Raw genomic sequence first — 23551 nt, 5'->3', positions numbered from 1 at the left:
ATAAGAATCAGCTTAAAAAGCCAAATAAAAATACATTTTTCATGTTCGGAATTTCAGCAGAACGGTTCAATGGTCAAGTGAGTGTGTCAACAAAAATGTATTTTCAAAAAGGATTTCGAAACCAAATGTTATTTAGGACTTTTCCTGTGTAAAACCGTGTTTACACAAATGCTAAAAGCGCTTTGAAATAAACGAAAAAGTATTATTTAAATACCAAAAAGTGATACAGCTTGCTACGTTTCTCAATCTCAATTTTGTAAAATATTTTTTTTGGTAAAAATGATTTTATGTTTTTACTAAAAGGTAAATGTTTGTGTGCTTCTACATAATATGAGAATAAGAAGGATGTTACTTTGTATGACTAGCTATTCACATCGAAATGCATTTTGAATACCTTAAACCTAAATTATTGTTAAACTAACGAGATCTTCTAAACGGCCCATAACCTACCAGAAATATTACTGCAATCGTATTTTCATTATATTATTATGAGTGATTTAGACAGTATTAGATCGATCCAACAATGTAACACGTGTAAATAAGGCTCATAATACGTTCATAGTAAGATACATTACAATCAATAAATTACTCTATAGTGCATATCCTACTAATATTATAAATGCGTAAGTTTGTAAGGCTTGATGTATTGTCTATGTTTGTTTGTCACTGTATCACGCAAAAACCACGGAACGGATTTTTATGAACACACATAGTATATAACATATGATACTTTTTGCCCCAAGAAATATTTTCACGCAGATGAAGTCGCGGGTAAAAGCTAGTAGGTAATAAATTAAAACCAATCACAAAAATGCGTTCATTTTTTAATGGTCGTGCAGAATAAACGACGAACACACTTTACGGAATTAAATATTTTCAGCCGGCGATTTGGGATTAAAATAATATTGTATTGTTTTTCTGGTACACTTCAGTTTTATTTCAGTTTTGAAAACATACGGATGGGGAATTATAGCATAAGTGTCAATCACCTTTTGCTCTCTTTTTGTATCCATACGATATAAATAATATAATTATTTACACCGACTATTTGAAGTCACTTTGTTGCTTACTTATTTATTATTTAGAGAGCAAGTATGAAAATATTAAATAAATCCACCGGCCTTTACCTTATTAAAAATTAAACTAATTAGTTCCTTACTCATAAGTTAATTACAAAGGAGTAGCCAATCTTAATTTATAAAATAAGCAAGGAAGGCAAAATTATAAGCCTTGATTTCGCCACTTTTGAATTCCTGTATAGGATAGATTATGTGGTGAAATTTTGTTGTCATTTTATCTTCCGGATAGGTTATCGGAAGCTTATCCAATAGCCATGAATCTTTCTCTAAATCTTTTAAATATGCAACAATCCATAACGCGATTCTGTACAGACGGTATAATCAAGTGTCGAAAATTTTACATTTACAATGTACTGCAAAAATAGTTCCTGTGACGCCCGCTAGAGGCGCTTGTCATTTTTTTTATATTCAAATGATTTCGATAGCTAGCCGGTTGTCAATAGTGGTAGAGAATCGAGCTACCGTTGTAACGGCCTAAACAAAGAAAAAACTAAAAAACAATATGGCGTCATCGCACGTTGAATTAATAGTTTATATACGCTTTCCTTTTATCTCGTATCGGAGCAGCCTAAACAAATGAACTTTGAATTATTCGATCACTGCCAATGAACAAATTAAACAATCCGTTTTTTTTTACAACAACAGATGCTGCGATAGTCGTTAAGATTAGTTCTTTTATATAGCTCGTTAAATACTTTAAATTTACTTTTAAATTACCTGTTTTAATTCTCACTCTTGTTTAATGTGATGAGGTGTTTATTATGTTAAAAAGTACTATTTTTACCGTGATGCTAGATAATCTTTAGATTGCCATATAAAAATGGCTAACGCACATTTTTTTTTCAACTCGACCTGTATTTTAAAGTCAAAGATATTTGCATTAAAAAATCCAACTCTTTTTTATTTTTATCTTTAGATCTATTATATTAATAGTGACCCGGAATTTATAATAGGATAGATATAGGATAGGATTCAAGAAGAAGAACAATATAAAAGTGACTGAATAAGTATAAAAGTGAAATAACTACTTCCTATATTTACTTGTAACATGCTCTAAAACAACGTACAAAATGTTCGTCGTAACATTTTACATTTTCCGACATTTTGAACTCCGTTCAACTGTCCATTGTTGAGAAATGACCTCCGGGGATGTCTACTTACGAACAAAAATGTAGAGAATAGAACTGCAATGTCACAGAAAATATATTATAGTTGCAACATCTATTTGACTGTAACGAGTTCAAAACTTACTCTGAATTTAATACTATTATTGGTATTGAATGTCTAATGCTGAGGGAGAACATCGTGATGAATCGTGGACCTTGCATGCCTAAAAATTTATTTAATACATTTATTGACGGCTTGTAAAGTCCCAGACCCTTGCCCAGCACTGGGGCAGTTAAATGATATTGAACACCCAGTTATCTAACCCTGCCTGCGGCATCAATCTGAATGATACATTTATGAGAATTGCACTTGAATAAAAAATTGTGACAGCGCATTCTATATTCTAAAATATATAAATAACATTTGTAGTTTTCGAAACGATACAATCGGTTATAATGTACTCCATCTAGCGTCGTATTAGATAATTAACTATTAGACATGTATATTGTATATTAACGTATTGTTTTCTTCAGTTCGTAGCTCACCCCAACGTGCAACAATTACTAGGAGCGATATGGTACGAAGGCTTACCTGGATTCAAAAGAAAAAACATCGTTGGACAGTGTATTCAGGTAACTAAATAATTATATACAGTACAAGCTTAATTAATATGACTAGTGTGAAATAGCAGCAGAAGGAATCAATTTTCGTGAAGGAATAATAATTGGAAACGCTGACCCAATTACGAACCACATACTGACAGGTGAAACCTATTTTTTACGAAACAGGAAAACGACGTGTTCTCCAAATGGCAATGTGTTTAACATAATACAAGGATAGAAGATCTTTTTCTTTTATCTAAAATGATTGCAAGCGAAACATTTTTTATCTGAGTCGTTTCTTGTAACGTGTATAAAGTCTTTTTCAGAGGTCACTCAAAAATGTTTTTCCTAATTTTATGAGAATGAGGTGCTTCAGAACTCAACGACAAGCTGAATCAGAGTGACAGGATTGATTGGTAACCATAAGGAAAAAAAAACAGAAAAACATCTATCCCATGCCCTTTGAAAATTATGGGCATTTGAGAAAAACCTAGGTATTAAGGGATTCAAAATTTAAATGAACAAAAACACCCAGTTTGACCAAATTTCTAGGTTTTTCTTAAATGACCATAATTTGCAAAGTGCATGGGATAGATGTTTTTCTAGCTTTTTTCTCATGATGGTTACAATCAATCCTTTAACCCTATTTCAGCTAAACCTAAAGATACAATGCTTCTTTATTTTGTTCGTAGGTGGCGAAACTAGGCGTAATGTTCCCGGTATATTGCACTATCTACATGTTAGCACCAAACTCAGAGTACGGCAGGTTTATGAAGAAACCCTTCGTCAAGTTCATCTGTCATAGCTCTTCTTACATGCTATTCCTTAGTAAGTATTCTTAACCGTTATTATTTTTTACTTTTAAAGAGCTATTCGCGTTTATAGAAAACTTGAACTTATTTTGGCAACTACCTGTCTGACGGTCATATAACGTCTATCTCGAATTATACTTCAATATTATTAATTTAAGATATGCCTAAATTACTAACAAAAACAAAGCGAGCAACAATAACGAAATCAAAGGCGACAAGGAAACCAGAGACCAGAAATTATAATTGTTTTTAGGTAATCAATGAATGTGAATTTCTTATTATGTGGTAAGTATTAAAACGAAAATTCAAAAACAGGATGCAAAAGTACTCAGGGACAACATACAAAACTTCGTTATTCACAGCAACTCTATCTATACTAATATTATAAAGCTGAAGAGTTTGTTTGTTTGTTTGTTTGTTTGTTTGTTTGTTTGTTTGAACGCGCTAATCTCAGGAACTACTGGTCCGATTTAAAAAATTCGTTCACTATTAGATAGCCCATTTATCGAGGAAGGTTATAGGCTATATATCATCACGCTACGGCCATTAAGAGCGGAGTAGTAACGAAAAATGTTGCAAAAACGGGGAAAATTATGACCCATTCTCTCTTACGTGACGCAAGCGAAGTTGCGCGGGTCAGCTAGTCATACATACAACTAAGAAAAATTTGGACAAAGTTGAAAACCCTATGAAATTCATAGAATTTTGCCCGTGTGGGTGCCCTTTTAAATCTATTATTGAATACACTATCAGCTAACATTAGTCACAGTGATATACATTGTATATGTTACTGTAAAAGCCCGAACTGTGGTAAATCCTAAGATTTTCCGGTAAAACCTAAGATTTACCAACTCTGAATGGTAAAAGTCCGAACAAGCCAGAGTTTAAAAACTATGTTACGATATATAAAAAAATCCTTCTTCATAACTATGTTTATAACCATTTCACGGTATAATTATATACTGTGACAAACTTATAAAGAAGGAGTTTTGGGCAAAGCGACATGGGTAGGTTAGGTTAGAAGGCTAAGGTGGGAGCGAGCGAAGCGAAGCTCCCACCTTAGCCTTCGTGGTTATTTTTTTTTAACCACCCAGAAGGAGGAGCCCCGCGAAGCGGGGCTCCGGCGACATCTCGACATCATCAAGTGAATATAGGTAAAAGTTCGAAATAAAAGAATCGTTCGGACTTTTACCATTGCGAGTTGGTAAATCTTAGGTTATACCGGAAAATCTTAGGATTTACCACCGTTCGGGCTTTTACAGTAACATATTTATAAATACTCAATTGATATAATCTCAAAACAAAGTGCTTTTGTTAACTGATGTAGAATTATGTAGATAGAAACTAGTTTTCACCGTCCTGTCGACACCTACATAGGTGTTTGTTGATTGTACGATATACGATTTGCGATGATTCACTTATGTATGTGCCAATACAGTAGCTATTAAAACTTTGAAAATGAATTGTGTAGCTCATAGCAACGTGGGTGGTTCTTCAGTATTTTTCCTATTTCTTTTAGAATTTACTAAACTTGATACACGTAATATTATATTTTGGCATTAACCACTACAGATTTTATTTAAGCAAGCCCTATCGAACGCCATTCAGTAGTGTCTAAATATTTCGAAAGATACTAATCTCTTCCCATAATTTTATAAGTAGAGTAACTTTTGAAATGATATTACGTATGTTATAAGAACTAAATGGTAGTCCTTTTTCTGGAATAAAAAGTTAAACAAACACACGCACGTAATGCACGTAAAATGGGGATTTGCGCTGAAACGTTTAAGTTACGGGCTGACGTTTGTAATGCCGTTGCGTTATCGCGAGGCGTTAAAAGACATTTTTGTGTTTCTCTTAGAAAACATTTAAATGGTAAGCAAGGTCAGATAGCATTATAAAGTAAATAAAGTTTTCCATTTGAGAATAACTAGAAATCAACGAAATATTCTATGAAGAAGAGAGAGTGAATAGTGACCGACAGTTATTTATTAAAATTCGGAGATAAACTCGTAATAACCTGCACAGTCTAAGGCATTTGGTCCACGTCTTTTCTTTTATATCAAGCTACTGCCGTTCAAAATTCCGTCTACAATATTATCAGTCTCGTCACGTTCGATACAAAATTAGTTTCATTGACCCAAACGGCTATAATTACTCAATTACAGAGTCCTGTTCAGGATATTACCCTCTAGACCCGGAGACTAATTGTCTTAACTCAAATGACGCCAAATTCATACGACTCATTCCCTGATTAACCGCGAGGTACTCAGATTTTAATCTCATCTCATGAATGACACAAATCCGCCATACTCAGACTCGTCCAGTAATGGATGCTTTCATACGAATATGAAATGAAAAAGTTAGTTTCGCGAAACTTTCATACGCAGCTAAAAATACACGGGCGCTTTTTAAACGGTAAAACCGAGGTAATGTGTCAGTTCTTGAATATCCTTATCTTTGGAGGACAAAACACACTAGTAAAATTTATCATAATCATTGGCCTGTGTCTATATCAGTGCAGACGTTTCAGGTGGTTGTTATACAGGAATATTAAATTTGTAACGAATATAATTATTATTCACTACTAAAATGCATTTATAATGTGCAAATATTACTCGCTGTGAAAACACTTTTTCACAAGCCTCTACAACAGAACTAAATAAGCAAAATAATATTTTTATATTAGACCTAAAAACTGATGTCAATTTTGTTAAATGGTGTTAGCTAAATGAGGCAAATTTGTAAAATTGTTAAGTCTCGCAAATCAATATTGCTCCAATTAACTGACATCAATTACGTACTTATTTTAGTGAGTTCAATGAACTGCTGAAAAACATTCGATATGAGTTAAATAATCAAAATCAGAACTAAGTTTTAAACAATTTCCGTGTATCTACTACATCATCTAAAAATAACTTCAAAGAATACCGTACCTATTCACATACATCGTAAATTAATGAAAAGTAAATATTAGATATTCGTTATGATTTTTCTAAGAGATAGACTGAATAAACGGAACTTTACTGATGTCTAGAAATAGAATATAGTGATAAAATACTCTGCAACTATGCTAGAATTATTAAGTTGCGGTTCCCCGGTACAATGATTTTGTTGATGAATGAGATTTTTGTTCCCGAATAAAATTTAAACTGGGTATTTTTGTATCTACTCTTTGATACTTTCGGGTTGCAACTTTATTACCTAACATTATATGGTAATGATGGCGAGCATGCATTGCCCTTGCATTGCCTTTTGTATCGGCTAAACTGCACTTAAGGTTTTTGTATCTATAAAATGCATCTGATTAAATTTAACCGGTCGGAAAATAATCTGTGGATTAAGCATTCTATAGATAGGTCACCTCATGGTGGTATTTGAACTGAGCGTCTACCTGGTTCTCGGTTGTTGTCAATTAAGGTATCAGTTGTTAAGCCATGTCAAAAGGTCTTTCCGGTGGCTTGAACAACTTTGACGCTAGGGACCTAACCATACAATAAAATAAAATATAGTAACTTTCACTAAGAAAACTGTATGTTATAAGTATATTTTATTCATGAACTATTTAATTCTTAATTTTAAAATAAATTTTTCGTATTCCAGCTCTCCTATCTCTAGCATCCCAGCGCGCAGACTACCTAGTACTGGAATGGTCAGGCATCACCTGGCTGCAAGACTTAGTGGACTATTGGAAGGAGCGCGAGCGAGGCTCTCTGCCCAGCATCATAGAGTTCAGCGTCATCATCTACATAGCAAGTAAATTTGCGCTTGTTGGCATGCTTTATTTATAGTTTTTTTAGTATTAAGAGGGGTTATCTTTGTAATAAGATTTTATGAAGAATATTGAAGGCATGGTGTTATAATCTTTTTTACTTTACGTTTTAAATACTACTTTTAAACAAATTCCGTTTACCTTTTCTGAGCTTTTGTGATTTTGAAGGTTCCAATATTATAATTTATAACTATATGGATTATGTACGAGAATATATTTTCGTCTAAGCTATCATCTTTTACGTAAGCATCGAATTACAACGTTATTTTTTAACGTTTTTATGTTTTTCGAATTATAATAAATACTAAAGTAAATATTAAGTGGAAGTTAGGAAGTCCAAGTCTTGGTCTCTGCCTACCCATATGAGAAAAGGCGTGATATTATGTATGTATAAAATTGAATATCAGAATTATATAAACGGTCAAAGTCACCCCGCACTAATAAACTTCACGTACAGAATATTAATTAAAACCCAAAAGTCTTCAATACTAAGAATTTTGTTCACATCATCAACCTATTACATCGTTACTTAATAGAAAAATGATTATTATTGTTTATTCTCTCACAAAAATCACTTATCTATACTATATTGTATTCCAAACATGTTCTATTTCCATCAAAATATTTTTATATGCTCCATACGTATCGCGGTTAGAATATAAATCATATATTCATTAATCAGAATCACTACGGTGACTTATGGACCAGAGAATGCGAAATAAACTATTTATTCACTAGAATTAGGACTAGGGACTATCTTTTTACCTCTACATTTTTTTATAAATCAACATATTACTGACTTGACTGCTTCCATGGCGCAGTGGTTTAGGTCATCACGCTGGTTTCTCGGGAGGTCGTGGGTTCGATTCCCACACGGGATAATTGCGAATTTGTGCGATCTAAAAATAATTGTTTCGGATCTGGTTTCTGTTTGTTTTATTTGTAAAAGTTTTATTTGTGTGCTTGTAAAAGACCCCGCGACACAAAAGTAATTCTTATTGCGGAAGTTGTCTTAAAAATAAACAAACATACCTATAAAACTGTTCCGTTACTGAGTGACTGACTGTTGGACAACGTACAGCCGAAAGTACTGAGCGTAGAAAATTTTAACTTGGTATGAATATTCCTTATGAAGTGTAGAAGAGCACTAAGAGATGATTTTTGGAAGTTCCCCCGGAGGAAGTGAAATTCCACAGCAGGCAAAGCTGCGAGAAAGCTAGTTTATAAATATTTATTTAGAAGGTTACAAGTTTGTTTATTAGTTACTGTCTGGTATCATTTCATATTATTATCATAGTACGAGCTTTAGATTCAAATGACCGTGTGAGAGTTTTTCAAAAAACTTTGTGTAAGAAAACACCATTCTTCTTATTTTGATAAGAGTAAGATTATTAATGGCTGTTCAATATTATATCTGCAAATAGACAGAATTAGATTTTGTTTGCTTGCTAAGTAAGATTTGTTATCTCAAAATAAATTATATGAGAAGTCTTGACAAACAAACTTTACTAGGCAATTATTTTTAGAAACATATATAATGATGTTTGTAGCAGCCAAAATAAATGTTTAATTCGCCTTGACTTTTTTAAACCTTTCAAAACATAACCTAAGTACTTAAGTTCAGTTGCGATTCTCTACAGTCGGTACTGTCAAGTATCGAAAGGTTGGCATTAAAATGTACTGATAAAATAGTTCTTACGACGCCCGGTAGAGTCGCTGTTGTCGGTAGTCGATAGTGGTAGAGAATCGCAGTACAAAACATTTATGAATAGAATGGTAGCAATAGCATTTTTATTTAGTCAAAGATTTGGACGTTGATTTATAGATACAGCAAAATATTCTATCACAATACGACGCTGCCGCGTAGCAAGCTTATTATGAAGATAACGTAAAATCACAATGCAATAAATTTTCCTTGAAAACAATTGTCAATTATTATTCTTATCAGGAATCAATGCTGATAAAATCCGGATCCGCTCACGTGTATATAATATATTTTCGTATCGTCGAACCATTCTGAAATTTTGCCGGTCACATTATGGCCATTTTTATTTATATAGAAATAAAACTGTATGTTTATTTACAGGTCTTATATGGGCTGAAATAAGATCATTATGGACAGGTGGTATAACAGAATACATCAGTGATTTGTGGAACATTGTGGACTTTATTACAAATGCGTTTTACATCGCATGGATCAGTCTACGGTTTTCTTCTTGGTATATTGTTCAAGTAAGTTTATTATGAGTACCTTACGTGGGTGGGAAGTTAATCGCTTTATTAGAAATCTGATTTGTTTTTATTCTACTTTTGTGTATTTAATTTCGTAGAGTAGAGATTATATTATATGAATTAAGATTGTCATTAGTTTCGTAATATTATAAGCAAGGTGCTTTAATCCATTTGAAATAGTACTCGGAACTTTAGTAGTCCTTTGATTGTTTTCTGCTCTGTATAATATTAATAATCCTGTTTGATGTACTCGTACCTAGTTAAGTAGACATTTTATTTTTCCTCATAATAAAATGAATATCTGAATAGTTATTCTGATTTTATCATCTCCGAAAAAGTCACAGTTAGTGTAACAACGACGGGTTTCTTTATAGTTGTAACTTTATCTTTCGGATAAACTATCCATAGTTGGTAAAAATTAAAACTCACAATAACAAAATATAAATTATCAGAGAATTTATGAGCAGGAATTACAATAATAATACTCACCAAAGTTTACATCAAGAAGACAATCTTTTTTTCTTCTAGCGTGACTACAACAGCGGCATGGACCCTTGGTACCCCCGCGAGAAATGGGACTCATACGATCCCATGCTCCTATCCGAAGGAGCGTTCGCGGCTGGCATGATCTTCTCATTCCTCAAGCTTGTGCATATCTTCTCCATCAACCCGTACCTTGGACCCCTTCAGGTCTCTCTCGGGAGAATGATACTGGATATTCTCAAGTTCTTCTTTGTTTATATGCTGGTGTTGTTTGCTTTTGGATGTGGTAAGTTTATTATTATGTTCTTAAGTCTTTATAAGCTTCTGAGTTTTGAAAAAATATGCAAATTTGAGCCTTGTAAATCTGACATGCTAAAATGAAACAACATCTATCGTGAAAAAGAGATAGCGACATACGGTGTGTTGAATTTAGGGTAAATTCCCAGTTGTCCCCTTTAATTTTGTTCCTGGAATTTTGTTCCTACTTGTATTCCCAGTTGTCACTCCGGGGGACAGTGTTATAGGGGACAACTGGGACTCGCTTTAGTATATCAGTATCGTATTTTATATTGTCATCCTCGTTATCATGAAGGAATCAAGACCACAAGAAGCAGTTTCTTTACCCTGTCTTCTGGCTTGCGTTGCGCACAATGTATCAGCTTTCATCAAACTTCCAGGTTTAAATCAATTGATGTGGTATTACGCTGAACTGGAGAAAAACAAATGTTATCACCTTCCAAACGGTTTTCCGGACTTCGACGGGCAAGAACGAGCTTGTACTATATGGAGGCGATATGCTAAGTAATATATTTTATTTATTTATTTATACTTACATATATTATAATATTTTGGTTATATCAATGATCTTGGCTTACAAAGATTGTTCCTTTTTGGATTAATCATATATCTACTTCGATATCAAAATCGCCATTAAAGAATTAATTCATCTCTTATGTTATTTTTCTTGCAGCTTATTCGAAACATCTCAATCACTTTTCTGGGCGTCCTTCGGTCTAGTAGACTTGACGACGTTTGAACTGACCGGCATCAAGAGTTTCACCAGATTCTGGGCACTCCTCACCTTCGGATCATACTCCGTGATCAATATCATCGTGCTGCTGAACATGCTTATTGCTATGATGTCTAACTCCTACCAAATCATCTCGGTAAGGCATTTAAAGCTTACTTTTGATTGTTTGTATAACCTTTGTTACCTGATTTTCAGAAGATTCAGCCGTAGTGAATTAACTTGTCATTGAAACAAACGTTTAGGCTCATAATAAAATTCAAGATCACAGTTTGATTCGAACTCATATGGTCAATTTGCTTTGTTTTATTTTATAGAGAATGTCATAGCAGTTTAAAATTAACCTTGTATATTGTGACTTAGAAAAAACATACGTAGTCACATACCAATAAACATCATTCACCAAACTTATATCAAAAATAATTTCTTGCCGGCATAATGATGATGATGTTTGCAGGCATTTTTTTGTCAGTACTGTCGTCTACAACACAGAAAAGGATTATTCATATTTTTTTATTACAGGAAAGATCAGACACCGAATGGAAGTTTGCCCGCAGCAATCTGTGGATGTCTTACTTTGAAGACGGTGACACAGTGCCGCCTCCCTTCAACATCATCCCTACACCAAAACACGTCACCGGCTGGATCAAACAGTGCTTTGTTAATAGAGATCGTGGCTCTATCATCGTAAGTAATCATTTATTACAGTATTTCTGACTGTCCGAAAGCAAATTATTTATACTAATGACTAATAAAACCCTCGTCAACACTAACATACCCACATTTCACATTATATATTTTAACTCCAAATAAATTAGCCTAAAAAATGCAAAGAGTATAGTCAGTTTTCCCAGTTAATCATTACACCAGCTTCTCCTAAATGTTGCTTATTATGATTAGTTACCAAATAAAAACATGCAAACTTATAGGATGATATTAGGGTATAAGGCATAGTTCTATTAAAACAACAGTTGATATTATTTCAACAATGCTGTGTGTGAGTGATCGGAGCAAAGACCCATTTCCGAGCTAGTGGTAAATTTATTAATTGTATCATAAGTGCAATTTGTCTTTGAGTTAATGGCCTGCGAATTGATTAAACTTTAAAATTGGAAAAAAACTGTACGAAAAATAAATAACATAATGTCTCACAGAACAAATCCCGTGAAAAAGCCCGTCAAGAGCACGAAGCGGTAATGCGCGTGTTAGTTCGTCGGTACGTCACCGCGGAACAGAGGGCTCGCGACGAGGTCGGCGTCACCGAGGATGACGTCATGGAGATCAGACAAGACATCTCCACGCTACGATACGAGCTCATTGATATACTGCACAATAATGGCATGAAGACACCAAGGATTACTATGCAAGATGCTACTAGTGAGTAGTTTAGAATTTTCTTTTCAGATAAGGGGCAATTCGCAAACTAACTACGTTCGACTATTGACAACCGGCTAGCTATCGAGAAATTTTGTATGAATACCCGTAGCTCGATTCTCTACTACTATCGACTACCGGCAACCGGCATGTCATCGAGAAATTTTGTGTGAAAATCTGATCAGCGCCTCTGACGGGCGTCGTAGGAACTATTTTGGCAGTACATTCTAAATGTCAAACTTTCGATAACGATCGAATCGCGCTTACCGGTGTCATAAGAACAAATTTTTGATAAATTTTAAATGTCAAATTCTTGATATATACCTATTATTACCAACTGTAGAGAATCGTGCTTCAGTAAACTGCTGTCACGAGGTCTTGGGTTCGTTTCCCGGGTTGGGCAAATTGCTATTGGTAATTTGTAATTTACATTAAATTGTTTCTCAATAGTAGACCGGAGTTTGTTACCGTGCCCAGAAGATAGCCCCTATTACATGCGACTAATACTGTTTATGGCAAAACACGTCGTATATGTGTCGTATAAGCGTTGTATGTGTATATAATTTTATAATTTTCTTACAGTCGCCGGTAAAAAAGGCAAAGTAATGGAGAGGCGAATATTAAAAGACTTCCACATTGGAATAGTAGAGGGTATTATAAAAGACGTGATATCTAAGGAGAGCAAGCCCAAGGATGTGTTCAGTCAAATAGCTAAGGCTATTGTTAGGAGAGGCAGTACTGACAGGTTAGTTATCTGAACAAATTATAATTATTATTTTTAGCTTTTACTGTCCCACGACTGGTCAAAGGCCTCCCCCATTTTTTCCACTCCTATTTCCTGTTATGCGTGTCCAATTAATATTAAAAGCATCTGAACGTCTTGCCAGCACTTCTTGGGTCTGCTCCGACGGCCTTTGTAGGCACCGATTGAGTGCTAATCCATGCCCATCTTTCGGGGTTCGACGCGGCCCGCCTACTTATAAAAATAAAATTAACCACAAATAAATCTACACACTTGAAGTGAAAAAGCATCCAAAATAATCAAAGCTTTAAAATTAACATTTTGAATTAAATAAAAACCTTGACCTAAGTTCTTTATACAATAAAATCCCCGAACATTTTTTCACTCCGGCTATATCTTCAAACCAAGGTAATCCCTCGGTACAAATAACTAAAGCGGCTAGTCAATAAATTTATTTGAATAAATACAACACAGTCTTTTACGGAAATCCCAACATTATGGGTAATTTTTGTGAATTACCTTGTAGTAAATATACTGTGATTAGCCCTTAAAGATGATGTTATTTTATTACCTTATTAATAAGACTTCCACCATTTCATCTCTGTTTTTGTTGGCTTGGCGGAGACCGAATATAGCCTACATTTAGAAATGAGTGCGCTTCGGACAAATAATACATTCAATTTAGAAGTAGTAACAATATGGACAAAAGAGTTAAGGATCTTATCAGTGATATACTTTGGATCTTAGCAATATCCTTCATTATTAGTTCTAGATATTAGTCGAATATCTCATAAAGAACGGATATTGTTTATTAACTAGTAATACTTCACAATTTAATGCACTATTAATCGTACAAAAATCAAACTAATTGTTTAAGAAAGCGATTCAACTAATATAAATTATAACATTTCAGTAAGAAACGCGACTGGAACGCGTTAGTCCGTACCAACACAGTGCGGAGGGACCCTATAGGAACATCAGAAGCGGCGGAGACGAGACGCAGCCGACAGTCGCTACGAGCTCACATCTTAGAGAACATCTCAACTAGGACTATTGATCCACAGAAGTTGTTGGGTAAGATATACTATATCATGTCCCAAAATATAACTATTATGGTATTCAAATGGATGTACTTAAACTTTATCCAAATTATATTGCTAAAATATAGAAGAAATAATACTTTGGCGGATCCAGGGAAATACATGCATGAAATCAAAATGCTTGGTCAGCCAGTCTCCATTACGGAACGCTATGACACTGTTTGTACGATGTTCATAACTGCTCTACATATAATTCACAAACACTTAGAAACTTAACATGCAATAAAAGGTTTTCTTTCAAAATGTAGATCAAATACCAATCAAGGATAGTGTTAAACCAACGAATATTTATTAATATCTTTAAGGCAACATCTTCGATAGTACATAGCTAGTTTATTTTAAAGGTTGTACTTTTCGTTAGTAGTATTTAACTCCATAACTAACCAACAAATTGTTTCGCAGAATACAACCCGCAACTTTCAATCGTATCGCCAACAACGCGGGTGGCATACGCCAAGTTCATGAGAAGTAAGATCAAGGCAGAGTTCATAAAGAGAGAGAACAGAGGCAGGTCTGACAGCGAGTTCAGTTTAGAAGACGAAGTGTTCGAGACGCCTAAGAAACGAGCCAGCTGTAAGAGATGTAGTGGTGAGTAACTTTAACGTTTTTTTCCATAGGAGTAGAGCAAAGAACGCCACTTGATACGGTCCTTACAAACTTCCCTTGCCTCATTCGCATCCATACATCTTGTCATCATTGTAAAACAGTGAATTCGTTTTTATTTGTTTAGTGTGTTGGCTATCCTAGTTTTAAACCGAATTCTATCAATAACAGAAGTTAATAAAAACTGTAAAAAATATTGAAAAAAAAAAAAAACATTTACTTTTATCCATGTTTACAATATTTTTAAAACAATATTAGCCACAGTAGGCGTGGTTTATTTTAGTCCTATTATTTCAAGTGCTAAGCAACCGAGCAAAAACAAAAGTCCAATGTATCAGTTCGTAAACAAAAAGTTTCAGTGAAATGCACAAATAGCAGACTCTAATATGAAATGCATAGGTTTGCACAAACAAGCGATTCAATTATAAAAGCGACAGTATTTACATGATCGATCCGTCGCATTAATGTTACGCTTACTGTGTTATTGTATTTGAAACGATATGTTTATTTAACACTACTTACTTGAACTACTGAATATGAATAGGATAAACGTACCTACTGCTTCGAAATGTAATAAAATCTACATTTACCAAGAAATATGTCGCCCTAATATAATATCTTGTAACTTTAGCTTTAGTATGTATAAGTGACAATAAGTGTAGACAACACCATAGTTTAGACAGGCATCTCGATACGTTAGTTTCCCATGATAACAGTTCCAATAAGTGCCGAAAAGTAAACGAAAGGTTTTTTTTTAATCAACAGGTAAAACAGTTACATGCAATATACATACATAACATCACGCCTTTTTCCTACAGGGGCAGGCAGAGACCAAAGAACGACACTTTATAAGATTCTTACAAACTTTCCTTGCCTCATTCACATCCATACAGCTTGTCATACAGTACCGCCGGTTAATAGTACTACTGACCCCGTAATACAAAATTCAAGACCCGGAAGTTTCTGATACAGATTGACCTAATTTAAACTACAAAACCAACCCTACACTTTAATAGAAATTACATAATCACTCTAAACTTGGACCGTAGAAATAAAATTGTACATCCATACGAGTAAAACATCCATCTTGTAAAACAAGATGAACCCTCACAGGCTCTTGGTTTAGTTGAGATAAGTTCTGAACTTGAGTAATTAAGCAGTTATTTGGGGAATGTACAGGTAAGGTTCATTTTGTTGATATGACAAACCCGAGGAAACTTTCTTCCGGCAGATGTTCTTTGTTAGGCTTTGCGTCCAGTACATATATATTATGTGTACTAAGCAATAAAAGTTTAAAGTTTCGTAAGATTATTTAAATTATTATTTTATCCTTTTTCTCGTTGCTTGTAGACTTAAATGTACATAAACACACTATTAATTTCACTTAAGAGTAAAAGAAACACTTTAAGCCTTTCATAACTATATATTATACATTTTTATGAGTAACACGGTTAGACTTTAACGAAAAGGTTAGGCTCTAGTACTTATCATCGTTTAGTTTTATGAATTAGCAAGATAGAGTATACGCGTTCGGTTCGCGTTGTAAATAAATAATTTTCAATTAGATGCTTACCCATACTATATCCAATCTATATCTATTACACACAATGTATTATGTAGCTCCATGTTAGGTAGTCGTTTGGCTACAGTGGGCTCAAGCTTTATTAAGGGTTTGGTTGAAACTTTAAATATTGTGCCGTTGTGTTACTCTTGACCTTGCAAATACGTATTTATTATTACTGTTGTAAAAAAAGAATGCTTTATGCCTCAACCAATAATATTAGGTCGGGGAAAAAGTCTTTTCGCATAATAATTTCACAATAAACTGGCATAAGTAAATCTATATTAACCAAATATATTCAACAGCGCGATCATTCCGGAGCAGAACGCCAATCCCAGAGACCTCAGACGACGAAGGGCTGAAAGACAACGAAATCGAAGTTGAAGCGGACATTGAAGACAAAGGTAGGCTATTTTCTATCCTTGCACTTTTAAAGAATAGGCAGAGATTCCTTTACTTTATATCAAAAACAACAAAACTCCTTAGACAGTCTTTACTGTACAGCAATAATGATTAAGACCCAACCTGCACTTATGGACTAAAAAATAAGTGTGTGGTAGACTCAAGACCTAATCCCTCCCGCATACTGAGAGGAGACACTTGCCCTACAGTGGGACATTAACTGGTTAAAAATATAAAATTTATTAATGACGGTTAATATAGGGATTCCAGTCAGATTGAGAGTTCGATTTTCCAGGTCGAGGGTCCGATAGTTACGTATAGCGGTCAGAAGCTTGCAGCTTGGTAAGTGAAGATCAAAGCTGCATGACATTGTAATAACTTGATTAATGTTGGTACTGTAAATAACTACTAAAAATATAATACTAATGCAGACAAAAGATGAGCGGTGGTAATACCAACCTAAATCTATGCAAATTATACTTTTATATCCTCATCCCAAAGCATCCATGTAGTACCTTTTATACCCGTTTTAAACTTATCTCTAGTAAGGAAATTTTAACCTAACGAAAATGTGTCTGGAGTGTTTTCACACCCAGAAGGCCCTGTTCAATAAAAAAGCAACTAGTTGAATATTGTCATTAAAATATTATTTCAATTCAAACAAATGGCAAAACCTGACCTTCGCAACAGACCACACAAATAAACACGAAGCTATTTGTTATTCCAGACGAGATATTATTACAGACTTAATTAACTCATTCTCTTGTAATAATTAACCACTTTGTAAATCTTTAGCTTAATGAACTGGTTAAAAATATAACATTGTTTCCGAGTACTAAAATGAGTGTGTCAACATAAATTTTAGAAAATATAATTTACTTAATTCTTATTTAAAAACTTATACCAGCAATTATGTCTGTACAGAACTACGGAAACATAGAAGTAGCTCGGTTTTCACTAGCCTCTATATTGCATGTTTTTCAACCCCTTCTTGCAATAAAATGTAAACTTTTTTTCCACCAGGATCAGAAGGCGGATCAGAGCAAACTCGTCCGTTGAAATCATCATCGCAGGAGCCGTCAGAGCCGAGTACTCCAGCGTACGACCCGGCCAGCGGCTCTCGCCTCCCTCCCCCAGCGGAGTTCTCTTCAGACCACGTCATCACCATCGAACCAGACACCCCCACCAGGAGCCTTTACATCACACAAGAAGAAGATTCCAATCTACAAAAACCAATCACTCCTACACCAAGTGTCCACTCTGAACAAATCCTTTCAGCTTCTAACTTAGAAACGGAATATAACAAAATGGTGGAAGCTCCTATTGTAACTGTTACTCCAGACCCTAGTGAAGATAGGCCTAGAAGTAGGGCTTCGGTTAGTACTCCGAGGTCTGCAAGAGTCAGTCCATCACCTACACCAAGTTATGGCAGAGATAAAGGCAAGTCTGTAGTCACTGGTAAAGTAGTTTCTGGATGGCTTTGAGCTGTTGTTTAAGAAATTTGTAGATCTAGTCAGCATTGTAAGTGTAGACTTTTGTTATGTATTTAAAATTAATTCCTTAGTTTTCACTACCGTTTTTGTGTTCTACGTTACGCCGCAGATATCGGTTTATAAACTGTACTAAATACTTTTTAAATACTGTCGAATTTGTAACTTGAAAAGTGCCGTAAAACAATCGCCAGTCAGTCCCAAGTAATAATGATGGTTCTTTTATTAAGACATCAAAAAATAATTAAATTTTCGTTGAAATGTAACGTAATGTTCGAATAAAAATATAATGTTTGTTTGTAAATTGTAAGTATTCTCGTTCTGTTGTGCACTGGGTGTTATTTGCAAGTCGACGTATTAGTGAGATATGATATTGATAGGAATAGAGCAATAACTAGTATTAATAAATTAAACTAAACATTTTAAGATTCATATTTTCCCTACAGGCGTTAAATGAATATTACTCAGGCTTGTAAAGAAGCTTCGCAGTACCAAGAATATTGTTTTAAAAACATTTTTAGTTACGTAACCGTGTGATACGGTTTATCCACACATATCGTTAAACTTCAATTTACATTTTTTAAAGATCTTTGACTGTCGTTACCAGCTTTAAAGTCTGTCAACCTGTCTTACCGATGGGTATGGTTTTATGACCCAGGCGATAGGCAGTCGCTCCAAGAAAAACACTATTTCAGTTCAGTTGCGTCTGGTAAGACTGGATGGCGACTCCAATATACTTGGAAGAAAGACTAGGTTAATGATGATATTTAGAATCAGATCCTGCAGCAAAAAATATTCAATATTATTGTATGTTCTGATGTGTGGATAGTCCGAATAAAGTATTATTAAGTAGTCGTACTACAAGTAAAATATATAGTCAGCATGTAAGTACCTACTAATTTTGATGTTCATATTTACGTCAGTAAGACTTAAGAGTAGTTTAAAATAGTAGCAACTAACTAAGAATATTTTAACCGAGTGAAAGCAACAGTTGCAAGGTACATATTACCTACTAAGTTTGTTTAAGATCAGCAGAATTTATTTTTTACCATATTGTAGGTTCTATAATTCAACGGAACTCTAGTCATTAATGTGCCAGAAATATATCATATTGTATGTATCTAGATGATAAAAGTATTCTGGTTCAATACTTACAGATAGTTCAAGATATACCATAGAATAAGTGATAGAAAATCTCGAAATAGTCACTATCAGTTAATTTTCTCAATTTCCATATCTGGAGGTGCTGAGCACACCACAAGTGTAAGCTAAGTTAGAAATTAAAAATATCAGTAAAGTGCCTATTCATTGTAAAGAACATTCAAATTGAACATTTAAATATTTTTTCTTACGAAATAATTGGTGAAAGAGCAAATTTAGAATATATTTCCTTCCTTACCTGACAAATCTATAAGAAATACTAACGATATAAAATTGTTTTATCTAAATAATAGATAGATACTATGTTTTTGTTATTATCTCTGTCCTTTCAGTCGAAAATGATGATAATTGTTAAAAATACAATACATGTTCTGCTCTTTCATCTTTATTGGAATGTTTATTTGTATTTTATTGTACCTACCTATCTAAAATCAAATGTAATTTCACTTCAAACAATATCTACAATATCTTTACAAAAAAATGTTTAATTAAAACGTAGAATAGCCTACACGTAATAAGTAGCATTTCTTTGACAAGCACACAAAATAAAAGTAACACAGTTGCCTTTGAAAGGACCACATATACACATAGTTTGTTGACATAGTCTTAAGCTTATATCTAGTTAATAAAAGAAATAAAATGTTTGGTTTACGTTTGACACTATTTTATTAAACACAACCTTTCTTTGTGGGCCGCCGAGGTACGCAATGAAACACCAAATGAAGCTCCCACGCCGTACAATTCGTAAGCGATCAGAGATTTACTAAACTCCTATGAGGGTAAGTAATCATACTTACAAGAAACTGAGACTTGAAATATTAGGTAGCCAAATAAATCGGGAATATTTTTTAAAAGATACCTGCTCGAAAATTAAATACTTATTTAAATGCATGTAAATGTTTTAGCCAATCTTAAAAATGAGTGGTAGAATATTCAATTGCTTTTTTTTTGTTACACACTCGGCCAGCGAAGTGGACTCGACGCCTACCCCTTCAAATTTGGGATGATACCCTTGCCCATTAGTGGGACAATAATGAATAAAAGAAAACTATTTGTATTAAATAATAATTGTCATCTAAATTTAGAACTAGTCCTTTAATTTCTGTAGGCATCTACGCCACAGTAAGACCCTGTTATCAAGCGACCTTTCCGTGTATAGCGAAAAAATGTTTCCATATTTTTATAAATTGTTTTCATACATGACTGCTTTTCTATTCAGCGTAATCGTTTTTAAACATAAGAGCATTTTAAATGAGAGGGACGTTTATAAAATCCTCTGTAAGCAGGTCATTAGCTGTTACGGTATTATACAAATTTTATTTGAATCCGTCATTTATTTTTACCTTTTAAATACGGAATTGATGTAATAACAAGAGCCTAAGTTGATACGTTAAGTCATGATTTTCACAATAGCAGTGAGGACAATCTATATGAATAAAAATGAATCACAGAAATGTATGTATGTTATGTACGCGCATACTTTTGAACAACTTAACTAAAATGAATGAATGTATTTTAAATCTGTTTCTTACTATCGGGACAAGGTTTGTATGGGATCGATGGGATCAAAATTCCCACTGGAATTGAATCAACGGGATAAAATTGCACTAAACTGGGACGAAGTAGGGCCAGTGCGGTAGTGTAAGTATAAAAATTGGGATGTGCTTACTGATGAAATTGTAGGTACCTACTCGTAATTAAATAATATATTCAAGGCCTGCTTAAATGAAAATCCTTCCGTGGGTTGGTAGGGACTATGTAAAGTCCTTTTAACAACAAACTTATGACAGATTTGTTTACACGTCGTACATATACAAGCCTTGAAATGTTGCATCCATACTAATATTATAAATGCGAAAGTAACTCTGTCTGTCTGTCTGTCTGTCTGTCTGTCTGTCTGCTACTCAATCACGTCTAAACTACTGAACCAATTTGCATGAAATTTGGTATGGAGATATTTTGATACCCGAGAAAGGCTACTTTTTACCCCGGGAAAATGACGCATTTCCCGGGAAAATTCAGGTTTCGCCACCGAAGTCGCGAATAATCAATATTATAATGACATTGAATTAACAAAATTCCGTTGCCATGGCAACTGTTTTAATGGCGGATATGCCTTAGCGCGACTTCGGTATACTAAGAGATGTAAATAATTTTGAGAATATTTTTCGTGAAAAAAAAGCATATTTTATATCATCACGCTACGACCAATTATAGGAGCAGAGTACCTAACAGTAAAAAGTGTTACAAAAACATGGAAAATTCTGACCCATTCTCTCTTATGTGACGCAAGCGAAGTTGCGCGGGTCAGCTATAAAATAAATGTACACAAACTTTTACCGATTCATAGCGTAATAATATAGTGTTATGAGTGTGTCATATACAAGTATTTGGGAAATAAATCTATACTTAACCGATTCATGGCCAATGACTCAACAGTTGAGTCATTAAAAAACCTTTAGGAAGGCCGATGGCTCAATTGGTGAGTCAAACCAAAATTGTATAAAAACGGATATTAAAAAAAAAAAACACTTAAACTACCATTTTTCAGATCTCATTAAACATTTCCGTGAATATCAGACCTGGCCCTTCAATTTAGAGAATATTTTTATTAGTCAGGTGTCATAAACCTTTTGTATAACTGCCGCAAAACATCTTGAATATTTTTTCATTCATATGGAAACTATTTTTTTTTCTTTTATTATCTTCGTCTTCATCAGAGTCCAAAATTTCTTCAATGCTAGTATCTGAACTGTTGTTAGAAACTACATTGCAACTATTACGAGATTGAGAGAATGGACGCTTCTTTGGTACACTTTTTTGTAAAATCGATTGACTACAGCTTGGAAAACCTTGATTTTCTTTATCTTCAATTTGTTGATCATGGAAATCAGTAAACATTGCCTGGCTACATTCAGTAAAATCGTCGTAGTCCTGATTATCTACAAATAATATTACAATAATAAATAATGATTGAATACTACTAAAATGTTTACTACCTCTGCAATATTTCATTAAAACCAACAAATACTACCTTGAAACGCCATATTAACTTTTATTATCCACAAATTCGAATAGGAGAACACAGTAACACGTTTCTGGTTGTCAGACTGGCTCGAATGATGGCGAAAAGCATTAAATCATTACAAGGAGCCAATGACTCATCAGTTGAGTCATCCTTCAGGGAGGCCGATGGCTCAAATGGTGAGCCACCGACCAATGAATGGGGCCTGGCTGAAATGTTCACGAAAATGAAGGTGGCAATGAATCGGTTAATATTATAAAGCTGAAGAGTTTGTTTGTTTGTTTGTTTGTTTGTTTGAACGCGCTAATCTCAGGAACTACTGGTCCGATTTGAAAAATTCGTTCAGTCTTAGATAGCCCATTTATTGAGGAAGGCTATAGGCTATATATCATCACGCTACGACCAATGGGAGCAGAGTAACAGTAAAAAGTGTTACAAAAACGGGGAGAATTCTGTCTCATTCTCTCTTATGTGACGCAAGCGAAGTTGCGCGGGTCAACTAGTAATTTTATAACTTCTTTACAAACATTGTTGAAAGCATAAAAGTTGAGATAACAATCTTGCATGTAGGTAGCTTAACCAGCTTTCTAAACTATGCTTTAGAATAAAAAATGATTGTAAAACAAATGTGTCCTATCTCAGAACCATTTTGCCATTTATTTACATTGCATAATTAAAGCCTTCTTCATGTTTTTTACAAATAAAATTTAAAGCATAAAAATTGGTCATTGTAGGTAAAGTTTTTATATACAGAAAAACAACTGCGATTGAGTTCAACCTCGCATCGTCATAATTCAATACAGCACCAATTTTCGACACCCCAGCTGCAACCTTCCAATCTCCAATGGCCCCTAATTTTCACTGAAAGATAACGATATATATTTTCTCCAAAACGTCATAACAAAAAAGCAGGGAAGGTCAATAAATCGCTTGATTTGCTCGTGGAGTTGGGCCACGCCGCACCGCCTGAGGCACTAAA

At 34.2% G+C, this 23551-nt stretch overlaps 1 protein-coding gene across 2 annotated transcripts in view; it reads left to right on the top strand.

Moving 5' to 3' along the window:
• trp (transient receptor potential) overlaps positions 1 to 20203 on the top strand; it is a 46821-nt gene extending 26618 nt beyond the window's left edge. For both annotated transcript variants that reach the window (XM_076126080.1, XM_076126079.1), the window contains 14 exons: positions 2720 to 2818; positions 3481 to 3616; positions 7204 to 7356; positions 9459 to 9604; positions 10133 to 10373; positions 10765 to 10888; positions 11058 to 11253; positions 11637 to 11801; positions 12269 to 12491; positions 13071 to 13233; positions 14144 to 14304; positions 14733 to 14918; positions 16800 to 16898; positions 17920 to 20203. In XM_076126080.1, coding sequence (XP_075982195.1) covers positions 2720 to 2818; positions 3481 to 3616; positions 7204 to 7356; positions 9459 to 9604; positions 10133 to 10373; positions 10765 to 10888; positions 11058 to 11253; positions 11637 to 11801; positions 12269 to 12491; positions 13071 to 13233; positions 14144 to 14304; positions 14733 to 14918; positions 16800 to 16898; positions 17920 to 18380 — 2553 coding nt within the window. In that variant the 3' untranslated portion in view covers positions 18381 to 20203. The remainder of the gene's footprint in view (positions 1 to 2719; positions 2819 to 3480; positions 3617 to 7203; positions 7357 to 9458; positions 9605 to 10132; positions 10374 to 10764; positions 10889 to 11057; positions 11254 to 11636; positions 11802 to 12268; positions 12492 to 13070; positions 13234 to 14143; positions 14305 to 14732; positions 14919 to 16799; positions 16899 to 17919) is intronic.
• The last annotated feature ends 3348 nt before the right edge of the window (positions 20204 to 23551 follow it).

The sequence above is a fragment of the Anticarsia gemmatalis genome, chromosome 18 (assembly GCF_050436995.1).
Source record: "Anticarsia gemmatalis isolate Benzon Research Colony breed Stoneville strain chromosome 18, ilAntGemm2 primary, whole genome shotgun sequence".
NCBI classification, from domain to species: Eukaryota; Metazoa; Arthropoda; class Insecta; order Lepidoptera; family Erebidae; genus Anticarsia; species Anticarsia gemmatalis.
This window is presented reverse-complemented; position numbering and strand designations above follow the sequence as displayed.